General features: G+C 38.3%; 2 protein-coding genes across 3 annotated transcripts; one reads left to right on the top strand and one right to left on the bottom strand.

The window, feature by feature from the left end:
• The first annotated feature begins 153 nt into the window (after window positions 1–153).
• On the top strand, window positions 154–20,858 carry adat1 (adenosine deaminase tRNA specific 1). 2 transcript variants are annotated; one of them, XR_014603731.1, is made up of 11 exons: window positions 154–295; window positions 388–532; window positions 618–686; window positions 769–823; window positions 1,879–2,009; window positions 5,280–5,847; window positions 8,788–8,933; window positions 11,866–12,353; window positions 17,788–17,887; window positions 18,057–18,143; window positions 20,718–20,858. XR_014603731.1 is itself a non-coding variant. In XM_084095146.1 (10 exons), the coding sequence occupies exons 2-10, from the start codon at window positions 391–393 to the stop codon at window positions 20,848–20,850; spliced, it is 1,431 nt and encodes a 476-aa protein (XP_083951272.1). In that variant the 5' UTR covers window positions 154–295; window positions 388–390; the 3' UTR covers window positions 20,851–20,858. The 2 variants fall into 2 exon arrangements, 1 of the variants encoding a protein (XP_083951272.1); XM_084095146.1 differs by lacking the exon at window positions 11,866–12,353.
• gabarapl2 (GABA(A) receptor-associated protein like 2) lies at window positions 18,762–27,043 on the bottom strand. Its single transcript, XM_084095147.1, has 4 exons — window positions 26,864–27,043; window positions 26,092–26,147; window positions 24,902–25,074; window positions 18,762–22,125 (listed from the first exon to the last, which is right to left on the bottom strand). The coding sequence occupies exons 1-4, from the start codon at window positions 26,895–26,897 to the stop codon at window positions 22,035–22,037; spliced, it is 354 nt and encodes a 117-aa protein (XP_083951273.1). The 5' UTR covers window positions 26,898–27,043; the 3' UTR covers window positions 18,762–22,034.
• Window positions 27,044–27,045: the final 2 nt, after the last annotated feature.

The raw sequence follows: 27,045 nt of genomic DNA, 5'->3' as shown, positions 1-27,045 counted from the left end.
CTGTTGCTTTACTTCATTTATTTACAAATAAAACAATAAATTAATATCTAAAACTCTGCTTTCAAGACATTTATACAGTTCAATGGAAAGAGAAGATTGTAGCTGTATCGAACAGACCCTTAAAGCGCCCTCTATCGAGCGAATGTGGAGACTCTTATTTTGAAATCTTTGATAGTGTATTCTACTTCTGCTGTGGGTGCAAGACTTCTTCCCAAGACACGAAGAACACTTTTATGAACTACTGAATTTATATTTGCATCCGTAACTCGCATGAGTGTTAACCAGGCATTTAAGTGTGAGTACACAAACACTGCGTTAACAGTAATGTTGTAAAAACACATGTTAAGGCTCATCATGAATTTCTACTGTTCATGTATATACCATCAGATCATGTGGAGTCCTGATGAAATAGCCAGTCTGTGTTATAATCACTTTAATAAACTCCCTAAGCGAGGAAAGCCAGAGGTGGGCAGAGAGTGGACTCTACTGGCTGCTGTAGTTCTGCTGACTGACAGCTCAGACCAGAAGACAGGTTAGCGATACTGTTTAACTAAGTGCTCATCTCATAAACACTGATATGAAAACTTCAAAATGCCATTTTAACCATTTAATCTCAGTTCAAAAGCAGGTTGTGTCTTTGGGGACGGGCACCAAATGCATCGGCCAGTCTGCTATGAGTGTGAAGGGTAAATGTAAAAGATTTAAACAATTTGTCAAATACTAACCTACTTTGCCATCTCATATATTTTGGATTGTGATGATTTGCAGGTGATATTCTGAATGACAGTCATGCTGAGGTTATTGCTCGAAGGGGGTGTGTCAGGTAATTTAACATCAGAACTTCGGTAACACTGTATTTGTTCATCTTTGTTAAGTTTAGTTAATACAAATACAGTTGTTCATTGTTTGTTAAATTTAGTTCACAGTGCATTAACTAATATTAACAAGATTTTAATAAAGTATTAGTAAATGTTGAAATTAACATATATATAAGATTAATAAATGCTGTATAAGTGCAGTTCATTGTTAGTCCATGCTAACTAATGTGGTTAACTAATGTTAACTAATGAACCTTATTGTAAAGCATTACCAGAACTTATTTGCATTTGTGATGCTTCACAAACACAAACCCAGCTGCTTCTTACATCACAATCCTTCAGTTACACGCACACTGTAAACATATCTTATGGGCATGGATTTATGCGTTTACCTTTCTATATTTGTACATGGATTTGACAAACGTCAAGCGGATGTTATGTCCTGTAACCTGTGTTCTGGATGACTGAAGTTCAAGTGTGCTTTTGTAATGGAAGCCCATTAGAATCGCAGTCCAAATATAGACCACATTTTTAAGTTTTTTTATTTTTTTTTACTTTATGCGATACTTGGCCTGCTTTTGATGTTTTTACAGTGCAACAAATCAGTCTTAACAAATATATTTCTTGTTTTCCTTAAACATCTAAACATTCCTAAAACAAGCAAACTATACAAATTCCCTAACCATATAGTTTATAAGACATTAAGACTTGTTTTCAGAGGATTTTATTTTTCTTGCTCCAATAATCAATCTGTTGATAGAAGATAAATATTTTTTAAACATAAGAAATATATATAGAAACTGAGTACAAGAAATAAAAATTGTCATTTAATGTAACAGTACTAAAATCAAAACTCATTTTGAAAAAGTAATTTTTCTGCGAGGCAAATAATAATGAAATGTCTCGATTCATGAGACACCAATAATGTAAAAATTAAACTCAAAAGAATGTGCTTCTTGGTCACACTGTTGAGACTAAATTTGGTTTTAAAGTAATAACAGTTGAAATGAATCTGTGCACTTGAGCGTTTGCTCGGCCACACTGATGTTCCTGTGCTCAGGTATCTGACGGAGCAGCTGCACAGGGCTGTGAGTGGCCAGAGCTCCGATGTCTTCTGTCCAGGAGCCGGAAAGGGAAAATGGACAGTTAAACCAGGAGTTTCTTTCCTTTTCTTCACCAGTCAAACACCCTGTGAGTCCAGCTTTATGTCTTACATGTAAATATTTGTTTAGTTAAAAAGGGTCTCTGCTGTGCACTACCAGTCAAATATTTGTATACTCTTTATCTTGTCTTATTATTACTATATTTCCTATGTTTTAGAAAATTCAAATATTCAAGCCAAAAAGTAAAACAAGGAAAATGATCAGTCAGTACATTTAAAGGGTTAGTTCACCCAAAAATGAAAATTCTTTCATTAATTACTCGTTCCAAACCGCCCTTCGTTCATCTTCAGAACACAAATTAAGATATTTTTGATGAAATTCGAGAGCTTTCTGTCCCTCCATTGACTACAATGTTATTACCACTTTCAAGGCCCAGAAAAGTATTAAAGACATCGTTAAAAAAGTCTATGTGACTACAATGGTTCAACCTTAATGTTATGAAGCGACGAGAATCCTTTTTGTGTGCAAAGATAACGACTTTATTCAACACTCTCTTCTCTTCCGTGTCAGTCTGCTACGCTGTTCACATAGTAAACACTGTGCAGTGCTTCCAGGCAGTACGTCAGAGGGCTCAAAAGAAACAGTATGCTTTTGGGAGAGTGTTTTTATATTACCACACAGCAGTGTTCAGTGGATTAAATAATTTACTAGATTAAAGATCGATCAATCTACAAATTAAACTCACTCATACTGTCATAAATTACTAAAACGTCATCCGAATTTGACAAATAATACATTTTCTTGTCCCTAATAGTCAACATAATGCAGGGGAAACTGTAAAATGAACTGCAGCAGTGCTAAACTTGCATCATAAAACTACAGCACTCTAACTATAAATGTATGAATTAAACTCACTGAGACTGTCGACAGTTTCTTTTCCATGCATCATTTTATTATACCGTATCCATGTTTGTGGTTAGTTACAGTCAAATCATATAAAACAGTGAAATCACCCTCGAACTCTTCTGTCTTGCCTGCAATCGAGACGGTGACGGGAGCTGAGCTCCACTGAAAGGCTTCTTTCCTATTGGTTGTCGCTCGCCAAAATCGCTTCTCATTTGCATAAAGTTGAAATTTAGTTGCTGTGTGTGGTTGTTAAATAAAGTGTCTTGTGTTTATGCTCAAGTGGGCTCAGTGATATGTTAATAATAATATTATGGTGTTTTCTGGCTCAAAGAGGGAAAACTTGTAGGTCTCGAAAGAAACTAATGCATTTTGTGATGTAGATTACCTAGATATTACACTTTTTTAAAAATGAGGGGATGGGGGGCCTACAAAACCTCTCAGCCCCGGGGCCTAACATTAGGTTAAGGCGGCTCTGACGAGAAGCATAGGCGGAGGGTGAACCAACTCTAGGCTAGATGTAGAAAGAGAGGGAAGAGAGCCAATACAAAAGAGAAAAGGTCAGATGAATGTCACTGGGAAAGAGGCTAGATTTGAATAATAAATAGCCTAACCATTACCTTACCCTTACCTAATGCAGCAAAACATACGTTTTCTTCAAATTCTGAATGGATTATATATCGCCTAAGCGTGCATACAAGGGCTAATCACTAAGCTATCACTCCTCTTTACACAAAGTTCTGCTAATCGATTAAGCTGACTGTACAATGAATAACTTATTTAGCCTACATAATGTCTACACTTTTTTGCCACAAGTTAAATTATAACGAGAGAATCTGAGTGTGCGGATCTCAGCACTGGACAAAAACTCCGGCGTATTAAGTGTTGAGGGGATTCTAACTTAAACACGTCTGATTGACCATTGCATTCAAGAAATCATCAGATATGTTTGTGATTGGCTACGTTGCTCAACGCTGCAAAAATACGTTGTAAATAAAAAAAAAACTATTTATATTAGTTTCAACGCTCTCAAGAGCACAATCACCAAATCTGTTTATCGGTTTATGATTAAAGTATACATAATCAGAATTCAGTCATAATTCAGAGTTCAGCTCGCGCACTGAACAAAACTCCGGTGTTTCAGCGATTATCTTAATGCCTCTGATTGGCCATTGCATCTCAACAGATCGTGTGTGATCGGTTATAGTGCGTAACACTGTAAAACGCATAAAAAGTATCATGCAACATAAGCAGATCTAAATTTAATGTTGCAAGCCCGCAATCGACACTTTAATTTTAATTTTCACTTTATTACTAGATTTAGTTTAAATGTGCAGGTGCATTTTTGGCAAAGCATTCCCCAGCCTTACACACGCCTATGACGAGAAGGCCTGGATCACAATCTCTGTTCCTGTTCATCCGGTTCATCAGGGCTCTGTGTGGGCCAATCAGGTTCTTCCACACCAAACTCAGCCAACTATGACTTCATTCACCTTGCTTTTTGCACTGGGACACGTGCTGGAATAGAAAAGGGCCGTCCCCAAACTGTCCCACAAAGTTGGAAGCATAGCATTGTCCAAAATGTCTTGGCATGCTGAAGCATTAAGATTCCCTTCACTGGAAGTAAGGGTCCTAAGCTAACACAGCCCCACACTCAATAACACCCTTCTCCACCAACTGTACAGTTGGCACGATGCAGTCAGGCAGGTAACGTTCTCCTGGCATCCGCCAAACCCAGACCATTCAGACTGCCAAACAGAGAAGCGTGATTCGAAGTTTCCACTGCTCCAGTCCAGTGGTGATGTGCCTTACACACTCCGTCCGACGCTTGGCATTGAACTTGTTGATGTGAGGCTTTCATGCAGCTGCTCGACCATGGAAACCCATTCCACGAAGCTCCCGCCTCACAGTTTTTTGTGCTGATATTAATGCCAATAAAAGTTTGGAACTCTTCAGCAGTGGAATCAGCAGAAAGTTTGGTGACTTTAACACACCATGCGCCTCAGCACTCGATGACCATTTCGTTCTGTGACTTTACGTGGTCTTCTGCTTCGTGGCTGAGTTGTTGCTGTTTCTAAACGTTTAAAAAAATCACTTACAGTTGACTGTGGAATATCTAGCAGGGATGAAATTTCACAAACTGACTTATTGCCAAGGTGGCATCCTAACAAAGCACCATTCTTAAATTAACTGAGCTCTTTTGGACAACCCATTTTTTCACAAATGTTTGTAAATGCAGACTGCATGGTTAGGTTTTTTTTTTCTTTCTTATTTACACCTGTGGCAGTGGGTTTGATTGAAACAACTGAATATGATTAAATTAAATTGTCCATATAATTAGGGTCAGTATATGTTTTTTTAATCTTATTGTTATATATATATATATATATATATATATATAGTGTGTATATGTGTGTATATCTTGTCAGTCAGTGCTTTGCTAATGTATCCTCAGGTGGTGATGCCTCCATATTCCCTATGACTGGCAGTCAAGCGCAGCCCTGTGAGCCAGTAAAGGCAGTTCAGAACGAAGAATCAGAGAGACGAGGCCTGAAGCGACACGCTGAGAGTGAATTAGACGAGAGCAGACATGGTCCTGGAATGAAGACAAGTGACAACCATTCATCATTCAGAAAATCAGGGAATGCCGATGAGCATGAAGTTATAACAGAAAACAAAGAGCATAATCAATTAAATGAAGTCTCATACTATCAACCGGATGTAAAGAAAGTCTACCCGCCGGACCTCCATCGCACTGGGGCAAAGTGTGTCCCTGATGGCCCAACCGACCCTCTCAAGCCTGGATTACTCTATCACAGTGTTGGGGTTTTGAGGGTTAAGCCAGGCCGTGGGGAACGAACACTTTCTCTCTCGTGCAGTGATAAACTTACCCGCTGGGCCATTCTAGGCTTCCAGGGTGCCCTGCTGTCTCATTACCTGCAAGGACCGATCTGTTTCAGTGCTGTGGTGGTTGGGAAGGGTCCATACAACCATCAGGCAATGCAGAGAGCACTGATAACACGGTAAGTGTTGCTATGTTTAAATACCATACTAACGTTGTGCAACGTTGGGTTTGTGTAATTTACACTGCAGAGCAAAATGCCCAAGTGTCATCAACTTAAATCAAAGGCCTTATTTTACTCATAATTGTAAAAACCTCATTGTAAAAACCCACGGTCACACACACACACACACACACACACACACACAGATGGGTTTGGGCACATGTTATACATAATATAGGCTAATATATACAGTGGGGAGAACAAGTATTTGATACACTGCCGACTTTGCAGGTTTTCCTACTTACAAAGCATGTAGAGGTCTGTAATTTTTATCATAGGTACACTTCAACTGTGAGTGACGCAATCTAAAGCAAAAATCCAGAAAATCACATTGTATAATTTTTAAATAATTAATTTGCATTTTATTGCATGACATAAGTATTTGATCACCTACCAACCAGTAAGAATTCCGGCTCTCACAGACCTGTTTTTCTTTAAGAAGCCCTCCTGTTCTCCACTCATTACCTGTATTAACTGCACCTGTTTGAACTCGTTACCTGTATAAAAGACACCTGTCCACACACTCAATCAAACAGACTCCAACCTCTCCACAATGGCCAACACCAGAGAGCTGTGTAAGGACATCAGGGATAAAATTGTAGACCTGCACAAGGCTGGGATGGGCTTACAGGACAATAGGCAAGCAGCTTGGTGAGAAGGCAACAACTGTTGGCGCAATTATTAGAAAATGGAAGAAGTTCAAGATGACGGTCAATCTCCCTCGGTCTGGGGCACCATGCAAGATCTCACCTCGTGGGGCATCAATGATCATGAGGAAGGTGAGGGATCAGCCCAGAACTACACGGCAGGACCTGGTCAATGACCTGAAGAGAGCTGGGACCACAGTCTCAAAGAAAACCATTAGTAACACACTACGCCGTCATGGATTAAAATCCTGCAGCGCACGCAAGGTCCCCCTGCTCAAGCCAGCGCATGTCCAGGCCCGTCTGAAGTTTGCCAATGACCATCTATGATCCAGAGGAGGAATGGGAGAAGGTCATGTGGTCTGATGAGACAAAAATAGAGCTTTTTGGTCTAAACTCCACTCGCCGTGTTTGGAGGAAGAAGAAGGATGAGTACAACCCCAAGAACACCATCCCAACCATGAAGCATGGAGGTGGAAACATCATTCTTTGGGGATGCTTTTCTGCAAAGGGGACAGGACGACTGCACCGTATTGAGGGGAGGATGGATGGGGCCATGTATCGCGAGATCTTGGCCAACAACCTCCTTCTCTCAGTAAGAGCATTGAAGATGGGTCGTGGCTGGGTCTTCCAGCATGACAACGACCCGAAACACACAGCCAGGGCAACTAAGGAGTGGCTCCGTAAGAAGCATCTCAAGGTCCTGGAGTGGCCTAGCCAGTCTCCAGACCTGAACCCAATAGAAAATCTTTGGAGGGAGCTGAAAGTCCGTATTGCCCAGCGACAGCCCCGAAACCTGAAGGATCTGTATGGAGGAGTGGGCCAAAGTCCCTGCTGCAGTGTGTGCAAACCTGGTCAAGAACTACAGGAAACGTATGATCTCTATAATTGCAAACAAAGGTTTCTGTACCAAATATTAAGTTCTGCTTTTCTGATGATGTCATGCAATAAAATGCAAATTAATTACTTAAAAGTCATACAATGTGATTTTCTGGATTTTTGTTTTAGATTCTGTCACTCACAGTTGAAGAGTACCTATGATAAAAATTACAGACTTCTACATGCTTTGTAAGTGGGAAAACCTGCAAAATAGGCAGTGTATCAAATACTTGTTCTCCCCACTGTATAGGCTAACGTTTAAAATTTAAAATACACATTTAAATTAGAGTTTCCTCCCCACTGCTCAAATAACACGTGTGCTGTAACAGCTTTAAGTGTGTGTTTAGTTAAAGTCTCAGCCTACTAGACGTACAGGATACAGGCCATATAAAAGCTCAACCAGAGATCAGATTTCTTAGTGTTTTTTGGAATGCTGTTATGCTTAAACTGGAATTTTGTCTTAGTTCAGGTGTTCATTTTGTTATTTTTCCATTTTTCATTTTATGCTGATTTTCAACCAGTGTTCACTTTTATTAGGAGTTACACCCAAAAGAAATTACCTTATAAACCCTCTGTATAATAGCGCACGTTTTCCACATGCTAGAGCTCCAGAGGGTCTTGTATTGAAACTGGGTTCTTTTTGTTTTTACACAAAATTCAGAATTCTGAAGAACTAAACTTGTTCTTAGATGTTGCTAATTAAAAAAAAATATTTAAAATGTTTTATTAATTTTTCTTTAAATGTAGTTTTTATAATAATTTGAAAATAAATGTTTTGTTACATTTTTTACAAATATATTTATGTAGCAACTTCAAAATCAGTAATGTAGTACACTACTTTGCATGAAGTTCGGTAGAATGAAATGTCCTCATTCCTTTATATCCGCGGGACCCGCGTGTGGCGCTGATATCTGTCTTTCTTTAGCAATCGCTTCTGTTAGATCCATCGGCATGACGACAAGTTCCATGATTCCTCTCATTCACTGCATCATCAGTCTACGCCTTTGTTATTGTTCTGAAGAGGTTAGCGACCCCTAGCGGCGGAAAACTACATATTGTACCTTTAACCTAACCCCTCCCCCTCGAAACGGTTTTCTTCATGACGTTTGTGTCAGTGGAGGGCGGGACTTAATATCCTCCACAACTGCCTGCAAATTGCCATTCAGATCTGCCTTCGTTTAGTTAGCCTAACTTCCTATGATCCAATCAAATACCGAGGACAAAATCAAGTCCCACTCCCACCCCACATTTGATCTCATTCTAGAGGCCGTTTTACTCGGATATACATCACAACAGGGAAGAAAAGACATTCAATTCATGCTGATTTTAAATTGTTCCATTAAAATAATTAAAACTCACTTATCTTCTCTTATAGATGTTCTCATGTGAGGGGTTTGCCATCAGGTTTCTCCATACAAGCTCCAGAGCTTCTGCAGGCCAGTCTGGAATTTACTCACAACCACACACACACGGAGTCCAAACACACACACACACAGGGCAGAATATCTCCCTGTGGGGCAGGTGAGCACACAAACATATTCATTCATTCATTTTTTTTTTTATAACTGCACAAATTTTTGCAATTCATTCAGCTGGAATTTCAGGCTTTGAGTTTCAGACTTGTATCCTGAGTGGCATGTTACGTCAAAAGCAAATAAAGCCAGTGACGCTCTCTACACTGAATGTGTCAATGGATTTTCAAACATTCATTTTAAATGTATTGTGTACATAATTCCAAAGCAGATTTCACAACTACAGTGACAGCATGTCTACAGCGGACACGTCAGTTGGTGTGTTTCCACCTGTGCCCGGTCTTGATTATAATGGCTCTTTTTTGCTTTTGACGCAGCGTGACGTTCGCGGTAGACAGGGTCACAATGGCCTGTCTGTTTCAGTTGCTGGCGTTTCCTTCAGATCTGTCATATATCATTCTTAGGACTGTGCTGAGCAGGCTGTGTTAAAGGGATAGTTCACCCAAAAATGAAAATTAGCCCATGATTTACTCACCCTCAAGTCATCCCAGGTGTATATGACATTCTTCTTTCAGACGAATACGATCGGAGTTATAATAAAAACTGGCTCTTACAAGTTTTACAGTATAATGGCACTGAATGTCTGTTTCTGTTTTGAAGTCCATCAAAGTGCATCCATCCAACATAAACGAACTTCACACGGCTCCAGGGGGTTAATAAAGGCTTTCTGAGGTGATGAGTTTGTGTAAGAAAAATATTAATATTTGAAACGTTATAAAGTAAAATAACTAGCTTCTGGCCAAACGAACATACTGATTCCTCTTAAGTCTAAAACGCAACTTATGCGAGTAATGCGACACACTGCTGATATTTACGCTACGCCATGACGCACTACACTACTTCTGACGTCATAAGTTGTGCTTCAGGCATAAGTAGACTGCGTACGGCCGTTTGGCAGGAAGCTAGAATTTTACTTTGTAACATGTTAAATATGGATATTTTTCTTATACAAACACATCACTTCAGAAGGCCTTTATTAACCACCCAGAGCAGTGTGGAGCACTTTTATGATGGATGGATGCACTTTTATGGACTTCAAAACGGAAACTGTCATTATAAAGCTTGGAAGAGCCAGGACATTTTTTAATACAACTCCGATTGTATTCGTCTGAAAGAACAATGTCATATACACCTAGGATGACTTGAGGGTGAGTAAATCATGGGCTAATTTTCATTTTTGGGTGAACTATCCTTTTAAGCTAAACAATTAATTAATAAATAAAAAATCTTGCCCTTGCTTGGTGTATATGATGCACTCTTTCATTTCTGTCCCCTGTAATGATAAAAAAAGTGACAATTTGAAAATTGTGTCATCACCCAAACCAGTTAACATTTTAGAATATTTTTTTTTAATGAGTTAAAAATGAATAGAGCACTGCAGTGATATTTTTTTTAGGCCAACCCGTAAGTTAGCTGATTCCCATTGGCTTCAATCTCACCACCATTCACTTTTTCAGTCTTTATTGAAAAAAATAAAAAAAATAAATCCCTGAAAGTTTGAGTTATAGTTTGCAAGAGTGTGATTATAAACACAACATAGCTGTGAACGTGGACTAGAAGAATTTTCCATGTTCAGTCGATGATGTTTAATGTTCCCGACAACTTCTGTAATCCCATTTAGACACTAATCCCAGGTAACTAAACCCTAAAATAACTTTTTTTAGTTAATGATCTGTAAGACTGGGGCTTTATTAATGCTGTTCATTGATTCAAGTAATTTTTTTGACATTTGGGTTTAAAGTGTTTTAATTCTACAATATATGGTGTAAAAACTTCTGAGTGCTGCCCTCTTCAGGTTGAACGGTGGCTACTGCAGTTGAATTTTCCTATTGGAAGTTGTGGTACCCTCGATGTCAGAGGGAACCAGCTAACCACGCCCTTGCCTACAGAGAGACATGCCCCCCGCATGGTCAGATGCACGCCCCCCCTCCGCTGGGCTCTGCCCACTTTTCCAGCATTTTTCAAATATTGCCAGTGGGTGGAGTCAGGCTCTGACCAGGGGTTTAGTTACCCTTTAATATATTAAAATATTCTAAACACTCGAATATTCTTATTTTTTTACTGAATGTTGCAGTGTTTATTATACATGATTTATCCACGTAAGTCATTATCTAAAAAAAATCATGTACACTCATAATCTTTTATAAAAAACCTTAACCTCCCCCTCCCCGTCGAAATGGCATCTGTTTTCTTCACGACGTGTGTCTCGGTGGAGGGCGGGACTAAATATCCTCCACAACTGCCTGCAAACTGGCATTCAGATCTGCCTTTGTTTAGACAGCAACGGCCAACTTCCTTCTATCCAATCATCTCCCAAGGATGAAATCAAGACCCGCCCCACATTTTTTTCACATTCCAGAAGCTGTATCACTCAGATATACGTCACAAGAGGGAAGAAAAGACTACGTAAGAATATTTAAGAAATAAGACTATTACAGGTAGGGTAGGGGATTTTCAGAGAGGCTAGCAATAGCGAGCTAGCTTTGAAAGCATAAGATCCCGTCCTCCCTTCAGAGCATCTCCGAAGCCACGCCTCCTTCAAAACACATGAACACGCACAGCAGAGAGCAAACAAAAGTGTCATGAGAGACAGTGTTAAACTACCTCATGTCTCAAAGCACACAACATTACAATAATAATGAACATTTATTTAAAGCAATTTAAACAATTTAAAGAGCACTGACCTGTACAAAAGTCCCTTTAGGACAAGTAATTTTACTCGGCGGCCATCTTTGAAACGCCTCTCGGGCGTGCAAGTACAGGTCCTATCTCTTTGAATGGGGAAACATCAAATTCTCCAAAACTGTTCGCCAAGCTTACGATTAAATTTCATATTTGAAATCACCAATGAAATCTGACAACTATCTCATATTTTTTGTTTCTAAACGCTCGAATCATGACAAAAAATTATTTTTTTTCAGGCTGGATCAAGCTAATGCGCAGTGGAAGTGCGTCTGACTGTTTCTATAGGATCCGGAGCTTCTAACGGCAGCTGCAGTGACGTGATGACTTCACCAATTGGCGATTGGCTCTTATTTAGAATGCAGGACTTATTCCGCCATATTGAGCGTTGCACTTTTCCCCATTCAAAACAATACGAGTGCCGAGTCTTGTGTTATTCTATAGTCTTTGCCTGTACCACCTGACTGCTGCAGATTCATTTCTGCGTTGATAGCGTTGCCATTGAAACGCATAAATTCAAGTCATTAATCGCTTCGAGTATAACATCACGGGTTTCCATCTCTTCCAGATTACAGTAGTTAGGGTGTGAATGTGGCATATGCTTGTTGTTTTTGGTTCAGGAGGAACTGTAAAAGATGGCTGCTGTTTCGTTTGCGGTGCTCACTGACTGACGTCTGTCTAACTCTGCATAGCATGAAACGCACTGATGACGTGTGATGTCTGGCAGGTAGGACATCGCATCGTTGCCCTCGGAACTCAGTGGACGTACATTTTATGGACATTTTACAGACCTTTTTTTAATCTTTTTTTTTTTATCTTCATTTATATAGCGCTTTTAACAATGTAGATTGTTTCAAAGCAGCTTTACAGAGATAAACGTATAATTTAAGGTAACAGAGATTGTTTTGGCTTTATAGCGGTTCTTTAATAAAGTTATTTTCCAGCTAAAGTTAGTTTTGATTGATTCGCTTCCGTCGCAACGATCATTTGTTATTAAATTAGGGGCCGCTAAGACGACACCATTCTCTCTATACAGACTTTAAACGCGAACCTGTGAGAAACGCTGATGGCGTTCACATGCGCATTAAGAATTGGTTATATAGTTATGTGCGTTTGAATATATGTGTGCAGGTTTGTAATTCTCTACAAACCAAGCCTAAACAAAGTACTGGTCTTTCCTTATAAATTTTGATACAGGATTTTATTTTATTTTGTCACTTCGGGGTAGGTACGCGAAACGAATTTTCCCGACAACTCTTTATCTGTAGAGTGGTAAAGGGATCCTCCATAGGGAGAGACTAGATGGCACTTCAGCACTGCGTTGTCATCGGGTCCAGGCGAAGGTCCTTCGTCAGATCTGGATATGGCCTGGATACGGCAGCCTGCGGGAAAACCTCGGGATAAACAAAGACACTAAAATTAGCGTAGATGCCATTCTTCTTATGATGTAACGAGTACATCAGGATTTATGGGAAGTGTTCCCGGTTCCGGCTGACCTAAACTATGCAGCCTAACATTGAATTATAGAAGTCTATAATGTGTTATGTGAATGCTAGGTCAAAGAGATGTGTCTTTAATCTAGCTTTGAACTGACAGAGAGTGTCTGCTTCCCGGACAATGGTAGGAAGACTGTTCCAAAGTTTTGGTGCTAAATAGGAAAAGGATCTACCGCCAGCAGTCGATTTTGATATTCTAGGTATTATTAACTGGCCGGAATTTTGAGATCGCAATAGACGTGAAGGATTATAATGCGTTAAGAGCTCGCTCAAGTACTGCGGAGCTAAACCATTTAGTGCTTTGTAAGTAATCAGCAATATTTTAAAATTGATGCGATGTTTAATAGGGAGCCAGTGCAGTGTTGACAGAACCGGGCTAATATGGTCATACTTCCTGGTTCTTGTAAGAACTCGAGCTGCTGCGTTTTGAACCAGCTGTAGTTTGTTTATTAAGCGTGCAGGGCAACCACCGAGTAGAGCATTACAATAATCTAGCCTTGAGGTCATGAACGCATGAACTAATTGTTCCGCATTTGTCATTGAGAGCATATGGCATAATTTAGTTATATTTTTAAGATGGAAAAATGTGGTTTTACAGATACTAGACACGTGACTTTCAAATGAAAGATTGGTATCAAAGAGCACACCCAGGTTCCTAACCGACGACGAAGACTTTACAGAGCAGCCATCAAGTGTTAGACAGTATTCTAGGTTATTACGTGAGGAAGTTTTTTGTCCAATAATTAGAATCTCTGTTTTTTCAGAATTTAGAAGTAGGAAATTACTAGTCATCCATTTTTTTATATCAGCTATGCATTCCGTTAATTTTGTGAATTGGTAAGTTTCGTTAGGTTTTGAAGAAATATACAGCTGAGTATCATCAGCATAACAGTGAAAGCTAATTCCATGTTTCCTAATGATATCTCCTAATGGCAGCATGTACAGAGTGAACAGCAGCGGTCCTAGTACTGAGCCTTGTGGTACGCCATACTGAACTTGTGATCGATAAGACATCTCTTCATTTACTGCTACAAACTGATAACGGTCAGATACGTATGATTTAAACCATGCTAATGCAATTCCACTAATGCCAACATAGTTTTAGTCTATTTAAAAGAATGTTGTGGTCGATAGTGTCAAATGCAGCACTAAGATCGAGTAACACTAATAGAGAGATACAACCACGATCGGATGATAAGAGCAAATCATTTGTGACTCTAATGAGAGCTGTCTCGGTACTATGGTACGGTCTAAATCCGGACTGAAAATCATCACAGATATCATTTCTTTCTAAAAAGGAACACAGTTGTGAAGATACTGCCTTTTCTAGTATCTTTGACAGAAAAGGTAGATTCGAGATCGGCCTGTAATTAACTAATTCTGCAGGATCAAGTTGCGTTTTTTTAACAAGCGTTTTAATCATAGCCAGCTTAAAGGTCTTTGGTACGTATCCTAAAGACAAAGATGCATTAATGATATTAAGAAGAGGATCTATGACCTCTGGAAGCATCTCTTTCAGTAGCTTAGTCGGAATAGGGTCTAACATACATGTTGTCGATTTAGATGAATTAACGAGTTTGCAAAATTCTTCCTCTCCTATAGCAATAAAAAAAAAAATAATTTTTCCTCAGGGAGACTAAAATGCACTCCCTGGTGCGATACTGTAGTAGACGGTTGCAGTGTTATAATTTTGTCCCTGATATTATCAATCTTATAAGTGAAGAGGTTCATAAAGTCATTACTGCTGTGCTGTTTGGAAACTTCTGGGCTTGAAGCTTTCTTTTTCGTTAGTTTAGCCACTGTTTCAAATAAATACCTAGGATTATGTTTATTTTCTTCTAATAGGGTTGAAAAATAAGCAGATCTAGCAGCTTTTAAGGACTCTCTGTAAGTAATCGAGCTCTCCTTCCATGAAATCCAAAATACCTCTAGTTTTGTTTTCTTCCAGTTGCGCTCCATTTTTCTGGCTAAAAGTTTTAAAGAGAGTTAAAAGTTTCTGTTGCAATATCGAGTTCTTCTAAGCTATCCGGGATGCTGAGATGATGACACTGATCAGGAAGATTATTGATAAAGCAATCTTTAGTGGCAGAAGTGATAGGTCTAACATATTTGTAACACAGAGTCGGCTTTGCAGCCTTGGCTAAATGTAATTTACATGAGACTAGATAATGATCTGAGATGTCATCAATCTGCTGCAGAATTTCAACGGCATCAACATCTATTCTGTGTGATAATATTAGATCTAGAGTATGATTACGACAATGAGTAGGCCCTGACACGTGTTGTCTAACTCCAATTGAGTTTACAATGTCTTTAAATGCCAATCCCAATGCATCTTTTTCATTATCTATGTGTATATTAAAATCACCAACAATTAGTACTTTATCTGCAGTCAATATTAATTGTGATAGAAAGTTTGCAAATTCTTTGATAAAATCTTTATGGTGCCCTGGTGGCCTGTAAACAGTAGCCAGCACAAATCTCAAACGTGATTTATCGTTTACACTATATATTTTTACATTAAGCACCAACACTTCAAAAAAAGTATATTTAAAACTTGATTTCTTAGTGGTTTTGAAAATATTACTATAAATTACAGCAACACCACCCCCTTTGCGTTTCAGACGAGGCTCATGTTTATAACAGTAATCTTGCGGGGTTGACTCATTTAAAGTCATGTAATCGTTTGGTTTTAGCCAGGTTTCTGTCAAATACAGCACATCTAGGTTATAATCTGAAATTATATCATTAACAATGAGTGCTTTTGGAGTAAGCGATTGAATATTCAGCAACCCAAGCTTTAGCATTTGCTCATCTGTATTATATCTGTTTTTTATTTGTTGAACATCAATTAAATTTTTAACCTTAGATGGGTTTGGACGTTTTTTGGATTTCCAAATTCGGGGAACAGACACAGTGTCTATATGATGATATCTAGGTGAAAGAGGCTCTATGTGATGGGATTTATCTGACCTTGGTGACGCGAGGCCGCTAGCAGACAGTCGGTTAAAGGTGCCTTGTGTAATGTCTGCCAAAAAATCAATTCATACTCCACACTCCATACAAGATGGGGGCAGTATACCTCCAGAAAGTGAGTTGGTCTACTCTAGAGTAACAACCGAGAAACATCCGCCCCTACCTTCACAACGACCCTAGAGCCATAGCCGAGCCAACTCCTAATAGAGGACGTTTTGACTCCAGAGGAACGTTGGTTGATGTCAAGTGATTTTGAAATATGACATCTTCAAGCTACTCCCCTTCACCTTTACCAGTGAATATGTTCATATTCGTTTTGTTCATATTACATTTTATTGTATTGCACACTGAGTCCGAAATTCGCATCCGAAATTTTCGCACGTAAAAAAAAAAATTCGACCTCACGTTATATCAATCACGCTTGTACACTGTCTACGAAACTTTCATCCGTAATAAAAAAATTCGGATCGGGTTCGATTTTCTGCGTTTTTCGCATCCACAGCCAGTATTTTGAGAGGTTTTTTGACAATTCAGAGCCACTGTACAAGCGAACGACAAAATCCAGAATGGCGTCTGACAAGTTGATACACTATTTATATTTATACACTATTTATAGTATAAAATATAACCTGTATACAGCTGTTCTGTCTGCCCAGCGCTTCCGCCGGCCGTGTGTGTGTGTGTGTGTGTCCATACCTACATACTGCCAGAGTGCCAGTCTATGTTCAGGATCGATTGGTTCACGGAAATTGGTGGTCTTCTTTTTAATATGTGGCTCCAGTATCGCTAGCAAAGCATCAAACTGTTCACTGACATTCTGAGGTAAATTTTGAATCGCTCTGGATAATTTCGCAACTCCTTGATAAGGAGGTGAAACTCTACTTCCTCTCGGCGCAATCTCAGGATTGGATGGACCCAATATTTCATCTTTCTTTTTCTCTTTTTAAGAAGGCAACAAAATCATCCTCACTGCTTGACGAATCCATTTTGTACTTTTTGCGTTTTTTCAAGCCGTGCGAGTTATTCGTGTATTGCAGTTTGGCTGGTGGTTAACATATGTTGCCCGCATACCGCCTCCCATGGCCGAAACTGGTATTATGACACCTGTCGGGCCGTGGCTAGTAATTTAGCATGCTAATTCAGGTTGATATCTCTGCAGCACTATAACTTGTCATTTTTTTAATGACATCATCGCCCTTATTTCTTCTCATTCTTTTGATACGTGTAGCTCATTTTTTGGATATTTTTACCTCAATTCTTACACATGGCACCTTTAAGCCAGTATGTCTGCTTCCTGACCTGGTGCCCAATTTGTCATTTTTTCCCCAACATTTAACCAAAGGCCTCATTGTCTTTGAGATGATGTAAATGCTAAAATGCAAAGTAGTTTCTGGGTTTTAGCCTACAAAAATACATCATCCCTGCAGCACTGCTGCTTCTGTAGAGAACTTCTTTCAGTAAGCCCAAGATTTTGCAAAAAAGGGAAAAAAATTATTTTAGCAAAAATAATCTCCTCCAAAGTAGTTCAGCAGAAGAATCATTTTTGAGGGTTTCGTCATTCTTTGGTCTGTTATGATTTGGTTTCATTCATTTTCTTTGCAGATATTGCATAGTAAGGCCTTGATCTGTTAATGATCTGGGGTTTTCTCCTGCTTTCCTGACTTAACAGAATTATGAATATTCTTGCAGCCATCAGCTGGTGTGCAGTGTCCCAGCATCCTCTAGATGTCACTGCCAACGGATATAAACAGGGAGTGACGAAGAAAGCTATGGGAACAATGCAAGCAAGGTGATCTCAGAACAACGAATAATTTACATTCCAAGATTAACATTTGATATGATGTGCTGTGTGCATTCAGAATGTTACTTTGTAAGTTGACAGTCATCACAAAACATTGTCACCACAATAACCAGTTCTGAGCTCAGGCATATTTTGTTTCATATTTCTCCATGTGTAGATCTTTAATCAGTAAAGTGGAGCTCTTTCATTCGTTTCTGAAACTGAGGGCAGCAACTGAAGACTCTCAGCTTCCAGAGACCCTCCGGTGAGTGTTTTAATATAGGGGAGACCTGGAATAGTTTTACTCTAAAGTAGGGGTGTAACGATACCCTCAAGTCACGATTTGATACATATCACGGTACTAAACTCATGATACAATATTATTATGATACTCCAACACATATGATAAGAGATCAACAAAAAATTGACTGTTGATTAAAATGCTAAATTTGGTATTACGTTGTGTGTGTAAATGAATAGGCTTGGACTTGTTGCTGGAAACCCAATTCACAGGACAATAAAGACACCAGAATAACAATATTCATGATTGTAAAGCTGAAAATACAGAATTATTTTAGACGAATATGCTTGCAGTCTGTCACTGACTAGATATATTTAAAATGTAGGCCACTTTTTATTGGTAACAGAAGATATCTGGCATAATCAGGACCCACAAATATTCCCCCATTGCATTATTATACATTATATTCAACATTATATATATAGTAGTTTAATGTAGTACTGACACGAAAACTCTTTCTTTGACACAATTTTTTTTTTCTCACAATAATTTTTATCTTGGGTGAACTGTCCATAATACACATTGTTGCAGTTTTGTATTACGATATATTGTGACACGATATATATTGTTACACCTCTACTCTAAAGTCAAGTCACTTTTATTTACATAGCGTTTTATACAATACAGATTGTTTCAAAGCAGATTTACAGTGATAACAGGAAAATAATGATTCAGTGATGCAAACAGAGTTCAATTCTGCTGTGAACAGCAAAGAGTCTCATCTACAAAAGCTTTTGAACAAGAAAATAGTTCAATGAACACAAATGACCCACGTGTTGTCACACTGTGAGGTTAGGGTTCATTAATTAAGTTAAAATAATAATAAATTGTTAAACATGACTTTCCCCAACCTGCCATTTATGGATAATATCCTCGTCTTAATACTTAATACTTAAAGTGTGGTTTGTCCCAAAATATGATAACATTTTAGAGTGGAAGACATCATTCACAAAAATGAAACCAACATACAAACCCCTATAGAGAAAGCAAGCATGTGTGTTATAAGACTCTTGACTCATAGGCATCAAGATGGAGTCCTTTTCCACGTAACAACTAGCCAGAGCCTCTCAATAAATCCATATTGACATAAATCTTGGTAATCAGATTCATTACTCTGTTTGGTTTTAGACTACTGCATCAGTAGTTTTTTTTTGTACATTTGTGTTATGTATGTAGTAATAGGTGTGTTTTATTCCTGTAAAGCAACATGATTATTGAACAGTAGACTTTTGTTAGTTGTTGACCTCAGGGAACAGTGTTCTTCTGTTCAGAGTTCTTGAATCTTTGAAGTGATCCTGCCCAATGTCCAGCTCGTGTTACAGCGCTGACAGACTCACACAAGAGCAAAGAGCAACCCATCCACAAAGATCCCAGGACACACATTATATATACACTCCATGTGCAAATACATCCATCACCCTGCGTCCACTTTCACAGTCTCATCATCAAAGGATTTCTGCATTATTCCGACTGAGATTTTACTGAGAGTGATGACTGGATTTCCAGATGATTAATAAGGCCCCAAACACAAATGCTTTGTTGTTGTGTTTCCGAAATGTGTGTAAGTGCAGTGAGTGACATGCAGTAGATGGCCTTAACATCTGTGCCTGCCTATTGGAACTTGGGGTGTACAATATTGAAGAAAAATTATTTCTTGATATTTTCTGAATTAATATTCAATTGATATTTTCTGACTTATTTTTACAATTAGATGATATTTTGTGTGTTTCTATGCTGGTACCATTTCAGGTTTTAGCCTGTTGTGGACATCTGATGCCCAAAGCTTTTCATATTTTCCATATTCTGTGTGGCGGTTAGTTAACAGCAGTGACAAATTAACTTTTCCATTTTTTCTGTGGCTTTGTTTGGAACTAATTCTTGGTAAAATAGAGAAAAAACAGATATTGTTTTATGTAAATATTGAGTCTTAAATGTAACACAATATGAACTTCTTGTTTATTGAAATGTTGAATATAATTAATCCCATCTGTCATCACGCTGATATTCGAGAAAAAACCCCAAAAAAACCAAAAAAAAACAGCTCCCCCGCCCGTGATATTGCTTAACTCTATCATAAGAAATAAATATAATATAGGCAAAAACCCATACAGGGGCTTTTTCTCTGACCATATCTTTAAATTTGGGCACATTTTAACTGCATTTTAAATACATGAACTCTCAAGGCTTGTTATTGTTGCGAAAGTTTGTGTGGCATCAAGTATCTATTTTTTTATAGACATGTCTAGTTAGACACTGCTGTTCATCACTGTTTTTAACTTTTTGTTGTATTTCGTGTAAAAGTTTAATACTGTCGATATTCAATTATTCAAATACCAGTTTTTAAACCAGAGTCAGCCATTTGCCTGTTTGCAAACTGTTTGTTTCTAGCCTTAGATTGTGTGTTTGATACAGAAATGTGATGCCATGCATGCACGTTGACCTCTGACATCTCATGCGCGCTCCCTACGGTGCGCAGGTGTTGTTTGTGCATGTGTTGTGTCTGATGGTGTGTTTGTTTCTTCTCTTTGCTTGCTGAAGTGGGGAAGATTTGAGGACCTACTGGGACTATAAGCAGGCTGCAGGAGTGTATCAGCAGGCCTGGACACAGCTGCGACTGCAGGCCTTCCCACTGTGGCCCCGCGGCCCGCGAGAACTGCTGCGCTTTCATTAGCGGATCGCACATTACACCATACAAGTGTCCTGAACCGATCACATGAACAGAAGCCGCAGCTTGTCCTTTCAGCACGGTTCACATTAATAAATGTAATAAAAGTGACTCTCGCTGTTCTTTTCCATACATCAAAAGCACGCAGTGACCAGGGGCTATAAACCAAAAATGTGCTGCATCCCAAGTCATACAGTAGCTTTGTGTGAGGAACATTTGAGCTGAAATTTAAATCATTATTCGTCTCATCGCCAACCAAGTTTGAATGTGCTGTGACAGAGGGGAAGATTTTAAATGAATTTGTTTTTTTACACAAAAGCTATCGTATTACACTTTCATAGTACTTGTTTGTAGATTGAAAGCCTCTCGTCATGAAGGGCATCAGAATGAGAAAGAGTAGATTGTACATTTAGCAAATATGGATTTAGAACATTAACAGGTTTTCATTATCGGGAGAACTTTGCTCAAAGGTATACGTTTTGTCCATGTTTGTATTTTTACTAATAAAAGGATGGTTCAAACAAAAATGAAACTGTCATCAGTTATTCACCTGCTTCATGTCATCCCAAACCTGTATGGCTGAACCAAAAAGTAGACATTTTCTATATTTTAATACAATATCTATAGATGTTGTCTATACTACAGAAGCTATTTGGGTCCAATGTTGCTTGGACCCCATTGCCTTCCAAAATATATTCCATGGAGTCATAAAGTCATACAGGTTTAAAACGACAGTAAATGATTGAAATTATGAAAATGATCTATTTAAGAGTGGCGGGTTTGTCTCAATAAATCATCTTGACGATCTTTTTGGGTTTGGTTTTTATTGGTTAGGTCATCCAGCTACCTTACCTTTCAATTATCTTAAATATATAATTTACAGGGGGAAAATACAGATAAATTAATACATTAAAAGTTACTATATATTCTCAGTGTGAAGATTAAGCGTCTGTAATAATACTGCAACACCATTCACCAAAAGAAGAAAAATTACTAATGGAGTCAATCTCATTCAGAGCACAATATGACAGGTGACGATAGAAGTACAAACACATCTGCTATGTGATTATTTCACAGATGAGTCTATCCTGTTCCCAACCACAGAACAATCGAGCTAGTCCAACAGAAGTGGGAGTGATGTGTTGCACAGCCGGGGGTGGGGTGGGGGGGGGGGGGGTGATGCAGGGATCTTAATATCCAAACGTGTTCTCTCCACTGTAGGCCACGTACAAAAAGCCGTCCTCATCTTTTTCTTTCTCGTAGAGCTGCCCCATAGTCAGACTGAAACAAGAATGAAGATTGTGTTCTGACTAACAATTTATCCAAACAGATGAATGTATTACATTTAAGAAAACATAACTCTGAATATGAGAATCGTTACCACTATAGTCTGAAAATCTGTCATTCAAACTTTAAGTTCCTCTTTCCATATGTGACCCTGGACCACAAAAGGGTCATTTTTTTTTTAAATTGAGATTTATATATCATATAAAAGCTGAATAAATATATATAAATATTTGGCTGAGATACAACTATTTGAAAATCTGGAATCTGAGGGTGCAAAAAAATCGAAACATTGTGAAAATCGCCTTGTCCAAATGAAGTCCTCGATGTTGCTGCATCCACTCACAAAAATAAAATTTTGGTATATTTATGGTAGGAAACTTACAAAATATCTTCATGGAACATGATCTTTGCTTAAAGGGATACTTCACCGATTAGCATTAAGCTTTGTATCAGTAGAAACCCGGTGATATTTTCGAGTGATCGTGCTTCCCTCCCTCATGTCCCCCTGAGACGACAGATTTCTGTATTGTGTGTCTGGAAAAAAACCTCTGATGATGCAAAAATCATCATTTAGCATCATCGGAGGCTTTTTTGTCCAGAGGCGAGAGACTCCAGCCAGTAGGAGGAGCTCGTCCCGCATGTCTTCAACCCACCCATAGGGGGATCTCACGATAAAACACTGTCTTTTCAGTTTCAAGTCGACTAGTAGCCTAGTTGTATCATTTCTTCTGATACTGCCCTCTGTAACCGGTAGGCGTGGCTTGGGAGTGGCCTCGTAGGGCAGCGAAGCAAGTGCATTCTGGGAGTTGTTGTCTTTCATCCACATGAGCCAAAAATACATTTTCTGGCTTTTCTCAGTCTAGAAGGCTCCAAATTCAAAAATAATTTCACATTTCTACTACATAAATGACCCAATTTAATTACGCATTTATCTTTCTAGCGGCGAAATATCCCTTTAATATCCTATCGATATCGATAATTTTGACCCATACAATGTATTGTTGGCTATTGCCACAAATATACTGTACCCGTGCGACTTGTGACTGGTTTTGTGGACCAGGGTCACATATTTCATGAGTTAAAGTACATTACACTGTTGGAAGTTGACTTCCAATGTTCAGGGTTCAATTTAGATTTTAAGCATTTCAATTTTAAATATGTTTATATTTTCTGTTGCATGTCATGACAGAAATGTAATGTATGAGTTGATGAGTGATATGTGCGCGTGAAACAAAAAATATATTCAACACACTGGTATAGGCAAGGAAAATTACAAAAGGAGGAGGCCCTAATGTCAACGAATCCCTCTGAACAGATTAATCCAAAATAATTCCTTACTAAATAAACTCTTCTTTCCCCTTCTGTGGCCTGTCTTGTTCTCAACACTCAGTGAGCCGTAACCTCCAAGCTAAAGAACTTCAGGTGAGTGTATTTGAGAAGGCAGGTAGGCAAACAGAGATCATTCAGGATTTCAGTGGAGGATGTTGGGTGTGACCTGAGAACACTGGAACATAATTTCACACCTTCATACGAAACCTGATGCTATATTTTTAGCTATTGGCCAACAATCACAGCCCTATCTAGTTTCATCAGTTTGAGTGTTCCTTGTTCAGAATGAAATTCAAGTCTAAATTGCGTACAAGGAAACGGATTCCTGAGGATGATTAATTAAACTGAATTCCAACGGTTGTAATTGCTTAGTAAGATTTCCTGTCCTCTTCACTTACTGGAATGTTTGTCATGAGATGTGTGGGTGGAAAGGAAGGTAGTGCCTTATTAATTAATTAGTTTTCACCCCCCTTCTTAAATTGTTAAGTTAATTATTATTCTTTAATTAAGATAAACCACAGATGTTCCCGTGGGCACGGTTTGTTCCATGTAAACAGGGCTTTCAAAAACACTTTTTGAAAAACACTGTCACCACAGATGTTGTAAAAAAAAAAAAAAAGAGCTAAATAAATGTACGTGTCTTGCATCAGGTTTTCTCTGTATTTGACACTCTCAAGCCTTCAGGGACCTGTCACAACAGCAACACGCTGCCGTGTGGTGTGTTTCTGCCAGACGTGGCACTTAGCCTGATTGCTAAACAGGTGTTATTTTGGTCTCGTCAAATCACAGAACCTTCTAGTTGGCTTCAGGCTTTTCCCACATATTTTCTGGGAAAAGCTGAGATGCCATTTGATTTCTGGCAACAGTGGCTACTCTTAGCTGAGCTCTGGCTAGTTTAAGCAACTGCACAGTATGCCTACTCTCTCTAACATGAGCCACAAAAGCTCATAACTTTCACAGATGTCAGTGGTCTCTTGCTGGCCTCTCTCAGGCTTCCTTCTTGAATGGTCACTCAGTTTTTGAGGACAGCCTGCTTTTAGTGCTTTTCCATTTCTTAATTATTGATATGACTGTATTTGAAAGGATATTCAATGGTTTGGAAATCTTGTGGCATTGCTTAGAGAGTTTTGCCATTATCAACCTTATTTTTAGCATAAGAGCGACCGAGGCCATTTGTATCTTGAAAGTGGGAGTTCCTGTGTCATCTGCTTCCTATTCCTATTTAGGTGCGCTATATTAATATATAGATTGATTTTTATTCTTTTAGATCACTAACAGCAGACACATCTGATTTGACTTTCAATCGTTTACTTTTGATTGGTGGTTAAAAACCCACAAAAGTCCAGTAAAATGACAAACCGTGTGCATGTCCAGGGAGTGAAAACCTTTTATAGAGACCGTAATTAGTAGAATCACTGTAATAAATAAAGCATGATTTTACCTGGACTGAGGGACAGTTTTGTCGACAAAAAGAAATATGGCTTTTTCAGAAGGCAGTTGGATCCGCTTTCTGATGATCCACATGAACTGGGCCACTGTAATGTCAGACGGGACCAGATACTTCCGCTTGTCAATGTCCACAATCTGTGAACCAGATACTTTCTCTACAATAACCTGATAAACACAAGAAAGAGCAATTACAGCCAATAATGTTTTAAATATAAAGCCCTGAGGTTATGACGAAATGAAGTTGTTTGACTGGTTTTACTCAGAATAAACAGACACATTACACAGACCAACTCCAACACAATAGATGGCGGATCTTTTCAGATGGTCTGTCAGGTTCAACACAAATTGTAGCAATAAATATAGAGGAAACCCAAACAGTCTTTGGGTTTTTTTGTATAGTGGAATTTAATAAAAGTCACTGCCAAAATATCCAGTGTTCATTCAAACTTCACAGTTTTCCAAAACTGCATTTTGATCCAAAAACAGAATCCGTTTTCTTTGTGATACAAGAGCGAGAGACTGTCCAGTGTCTTTTATAATCATATATACTTTACTACAAGCATCACTAGATGAATTGTTGAACCCAACTTTTAAAATGGAACTTCATTAACTACAATAAAAAATACTGTTCATTGTAAAAAAAATAATAATACAAAAATCTTTCAATTGTAAGAGACACAAAAGACTACAAGCGGCAGATAAATTGCATGTCTTATGCAAGACAAATGTGTGAATGTTTGCAGAACATTCTAGGAAAATAACTCGCTGTTTGTAGTTCAAAGGTTTGCTGTCGCAAACTGCAAAAACATTATTATTTTTTTATATAATTGAATATGCTTTAATATGTCTGGTTTGGGCCACTTCACATCCATCCTCAATGCCAATTTAAGATTCTTTGGTGTTTAATGCTGTTTGGAAAAACCGCTTTCAAGTGCATTAGCACCATGAAAAGCTCTGATATGTGTATCTTTCATTGCAGGACAAAGAACAAAAAAAATCTAAATCTTGTTTGCGCTGAATGTTCACATTTGGTTTGGAAATACTGTCGTTGTCTAGATTTGAAAGGGTGTGGCGTTGCAAATCAGTGATAAGCTTTGTTACTATGACTTATCATTATAAATGATAAAATAAAGAAGGCTATTCCCTCGTTTAAATCGTTGAAATTTTCATTTTTATACTCACAGGAACTCTGTCTGGGTACTTGTTGCGGATTTTGGCTGACTCCACACACCTGTGCTCTAAATGACAGAAGAAAGAAAGAAAAGACATCGATCAGTCTACATGCAAGCTCAGCATGCAATGCTCTTTGCATCATTAATATTCATCAGCCAGTGTTATAAACAGCACTGAATTTTCATTAATCACCACACTCATCTGCATTCTTTTTAATAACTCTATCAATATATATATACATTTACTGTATATGTATACATCAATATATAAATAAAATATACATATAAATACATACATACATATATATATATATATATATATACATATATATATATATATATATATATATATATAGACACACACACACACACACAACATTACACACACAGCTTGACAGCTACCAAAGCATGGACATGTGACTGAGATATTCTCATCAAATAATACATTTGTATATCATATATGGTTTATAAACAAGTGACAATGAAATGAAAGAAAAAACAATGCACACTGTTATCAAATGCACTTAAACAACAACACCAGAGACAGACTGTCTGTCAGCCTAGGCCGTAATCTCGGTTTACTTTCATTATTAAGACGTTATTATGAGCAAACAACAGGCCTGACAAATATATAGAGTGGTTGTTCTTACATGGTAAATACTGTTAAATTAGATCAAATTAGCAGGTTGCAGAATAAAAACATCGGTTTGACAAACAGATCAATAATTACACGTATCTGACAGGCCGTTGTTGATAATAACATGGCATTTTCGATGAATTACCCAGAGAATGGTCCTCTTTAAACATCCATTTCATTTTTGCAGAGGTATAGCTCGAAGAGCGATCTGTTGGTGAAAATATCTGCTGATTTAAAGTCAATTAAATGTTAAAACTAAAAACGTCAACAATGTAACAGCAGCAGACATTCGTCTTCAGACGAGCCGTAATGACGTCAGCCCGTCAG

This window comes from Abramis brama (assembly GCF_963993115.1).
Source record: "Abramis brama genome assembly, chromosome: 20".
In the NCBI taxonomy this organism is placed as follows: Eukaryota; Metazoa; Chordata; class Actinopteri; order Cypriniformes; family Leuciscidae; genus Abramis; species Abramis brama.
Note: the sequence above shows the minus strand (reverse complement) of the source record. Positions and strands in the feature narration are given on the sequence as shown.